The 3,155-nt window shown below is 40.0% G+C and overlaps 1 protein-coding gene across 1 annotated transcript; it reads left to right on the top strand.

Annotated features, from left to right (window-relative positions):
- The first annotated feature begins 384 nt into the window (after positions 1-384).
- LOC143576690 (uncharacterized) lies at positions 385-2,194 on the top strand. The gene is made up of 2 exons (XM_077060726.1): positions 385-1,649; positions 1,752-2,194. The coding sequence occupies exons 1-2, from the start codon at positions 388-390 to the stop codon at positions 1,990-1,992; spliced, it is 1,503 nt and encodes a 500-aa protein (XP_076916841.1). The 5' UTR covers positions 385-387; the 3' UTR covers positions 1,993-2,194.
- The last annotated feature ends 961 nt before the right edge of the window (positions 2,195-3,155 follow it).

The raw sequence follows: 3,155 nt of genomic DNA on the forward strand, positions 1-3,155 counted from the left end.
TATATGTATATAACAACCTCACACCCCTCTTCCTCTGGTCTGGCTAAGTGATATACATACTCCGTCGTACTTGGCCGGAAACATTCACCATCGCCATAAACTTATTCCGGTGTCACTGGTTTTGCTAGGTGCGTAGATCTAGATATATATTTCATTCCATTGGTTTCTGTTTTCTGATCCGCCGATTTTAATGCTTAAAGCTGTGTGTGTATGTGTGCGGTAATCATTATATTTTTTGAGATTCGATGAAAGATTATTGATTTTGCTTTATTTTCACTCTTTCAGGTTCAAAGGAACGATTGTTATTGACTTTTTGTTGTACGTAGTTATTGGATCTATAAGCTTTCATCTTTGAATATCTGTTCATACTTTCAAATGAGAACAAAAATGGCCAACAGCTGTTTGAATCTACCACAACATTCAATTCCACACTCTTCTTCTTCTTCTTCGTTACAAACCCTAGCCTCTGCAATTACGTCTCCCTCGGCTAACCGACGTAGCTTGACTCACCTCGCTCTCGCTTACCGGTTCCGCCACCGCTCAGCAATATTCGGAACCAAATTAAGCATAAGCAAATCTGAGACATCCAAAACCAGAATACGTAAGCCGGTTAATGGCGCTGTCACCGCCGGTCTAGACGCTCAATTCTCCGATGAGGAGTTCACGAAGAAGATTAAGGAATTAGCTCTCGGGTTTCAGGTTTCCGACGAGGCTGATAATAAAGAGAATTACGACGAATTGGAATTGGAGTGGCAGGGGGATATGATTCCAGCGAGTATAGAGCGAAAGGCGAACAGTGTGGATTTGCCGTTTTCGCTGCGAATAATTAAGAAGAAGAAACAATGGCGGGAAGGGATAAGAGAAGCAGGGGAGTCTGCTTATTGCTCAGTGAAGAAAGCGTTTTCGTCAATGGTGTTCATTATCCGGGAGCTTCAGAGTTACACGCTGCACATGAGAGAGTTCTTATATTACCAAGACTTGCAGGATATCCTTGTACGAGTTCAAAAAGAGATGAACGCCTCATTCGTGTGGTTGTTCCAGCAGGTTTTTTCTCAAACCCCAACTCTAATGGTGTACGTCATGATTCTGTTGGCCAATTACAGCGTCCACTCCATGGCCTGTAACAACTTCGCTATCGCGGCTGCACCACCGTCCACTATGGAGTCTGTTACACAACACCATACCTATATTCAAACCAAATTCGACTCCTTTTCTACGGGTGGGAAAACGACGTCCATTGGTGGAAACAATGGAGGCGGAGGGAATATCCGGCCGGTTGCCAGTGGAACTGATGGTGATGGTAGGTTTGATGGATCGGTGGCTTCGTCTTCGGGGATTGGGAATCCGGGTAGGACAAGTGAGGAGTCGGTTTCGGGCCAGGCAAGTGAAGACGAGGAGTTGAAGTCGTGGAATTCGATTGTGGATGAAGCTGATAGAATGCAGATTGTGACCAGAGATGACGGTTTGGATCACGAGACGATGAGGAATTTTGTTTCTCCGGTGACGGTGAAAATTGAGGAAGAAGATGCAGCGGATTACTTCAGAACGAAGCTTCTTTATCAAACGGGTCTTTCGCAAGAACCCGATAACCCGTTACTACTGGCCAACTATGCACAGTTTCTCTACCTTGTGGCTCGTGATTACGATAGGTACTAAAATATTAAAATTTATATGTTGCGATAATGTGTTTATACTTTGATTATTATTTCTATTTCTGTACGAAAGTATTTACGTTGTGGTTTGTTTAACAGGGCCGAGGACTACTTTAAGAAGGCGTCTAAGGTCGAACCTAAGGACGCGGAGGCATTAAACAAATACGCAAGCTTTTTATGGCAAATTAGAAAAGATTTGTGGGCTGCCGAAGAGACTTATTTGGAAGCAATATCCACGGATCCTAGCAACTCTTTTTATGCTGCCAATTATGCGCATTTCCTATGGAGTACGGGTGGTGAAGACACTTGCTTCCCTCTTGATTCGCCCGATGATGTGTAAATTAACCATGGGACTCGGGTTTAGGGTACATAGACGGGATAATAAACGGGTTTTGGGTGGTGGAGGTTGAAATTGCACTGTGGAAAGTAATAGTTTTGTATAATTTTGATTATCCCGGCTAAAGGTGGGTTTGAGAGGGACGAAAGTTGTAATTAAAATTTGTTGATATAAAATTAAAAGTGAGGCGGAAAGCAAGAACTTTGTTACACTTTTTTACGTTATTCTCGTGCATTAAATCAAATGTTTAGGGGTGATCAAAAGTTTTTGCTGAGTGATGCATGTTGCTGAAGTGTTTGGTAACCAGATTCGTTGACTGATCATGAAAACGGAATCCCTCGTAACTGGAGTTTAACGTGAGATGAATAAACATATGTTTAAAGAAAGAGAGACGTGAACTCTATAACGGTAGATACATGTACACAATGTGTGTCCTCGCTTCGGGAGTGTTCCACCATTAATGTTTGTATTAGATCAGTGGGACGCGTTACGTCGCAATATACAACGTCGTCAGGCGTTCACTGGTTTGAATCATATCCACGAGTCAGAAGTCTTATCTATGGTCCCTATTCTATATAGGTGTTAGAGGTGTTATCTTATAGTCCGAACTCATATTTTTCATGTTCTCTAAATAAAAGTTATGGTTTCAAAAGTTTTATAAGTTTCTAAATATAACCAAAGGTATTTTGGTGATTTCTGTTAAAATTAACAGAAAAATCTAACGAAATTAGTTAAAACGAATGCAAATAGATGAAAATTAGGAACCTTTGGCATTCCATTGCAGTAAAAAGGAGATTGGTACACAACTATTCAATTCTGGTTAAACGTCAATGATTAACTCTACAATAAAAAAGTTAAAATTTGCCAAAAACTTTGAAATGAATTTTTATGCCATAATTCTGATGTTTTGTTTCTTTTGCTATTTTTTATTTTATGTTTTATTTTTATAAAATAAGTCCTAACAAAAAAATCTAAGTTTGAAGATGTTAAGTGTTCTTGAAGAACCAGATGAAGTCAATTCAACTTCACGTGATCGGACAAAAGCTCATTGCAACTTGCAAGTTGTATTTTCAGAAAAGTGATTATCACTATTTAATTGCAATAAAACATTTTATCCAAATTGAAGAAACGTGGATCGACTCACTGGTAGACGATCTACTTTCCTC

This window comes from Bidens hawaiensis, unplaced genomic scaffold (assembly GCF_021521415.1).
Source record: "Bidens hawaiensis isolate Kalapana, Puna unplaced genomic scaffold, B.hawaiensis_p1.1 tig00028263_1, whole genome shotgun sequence".
In the NCBI taxonomy this organism is placed as follows: domain Eukaryota; kingdom Viridiplantae; phylum Streptophyta; class Magnoliopsida; order Asterales; family Asteraceae; genus Bidens; species Bidens hawaiensis.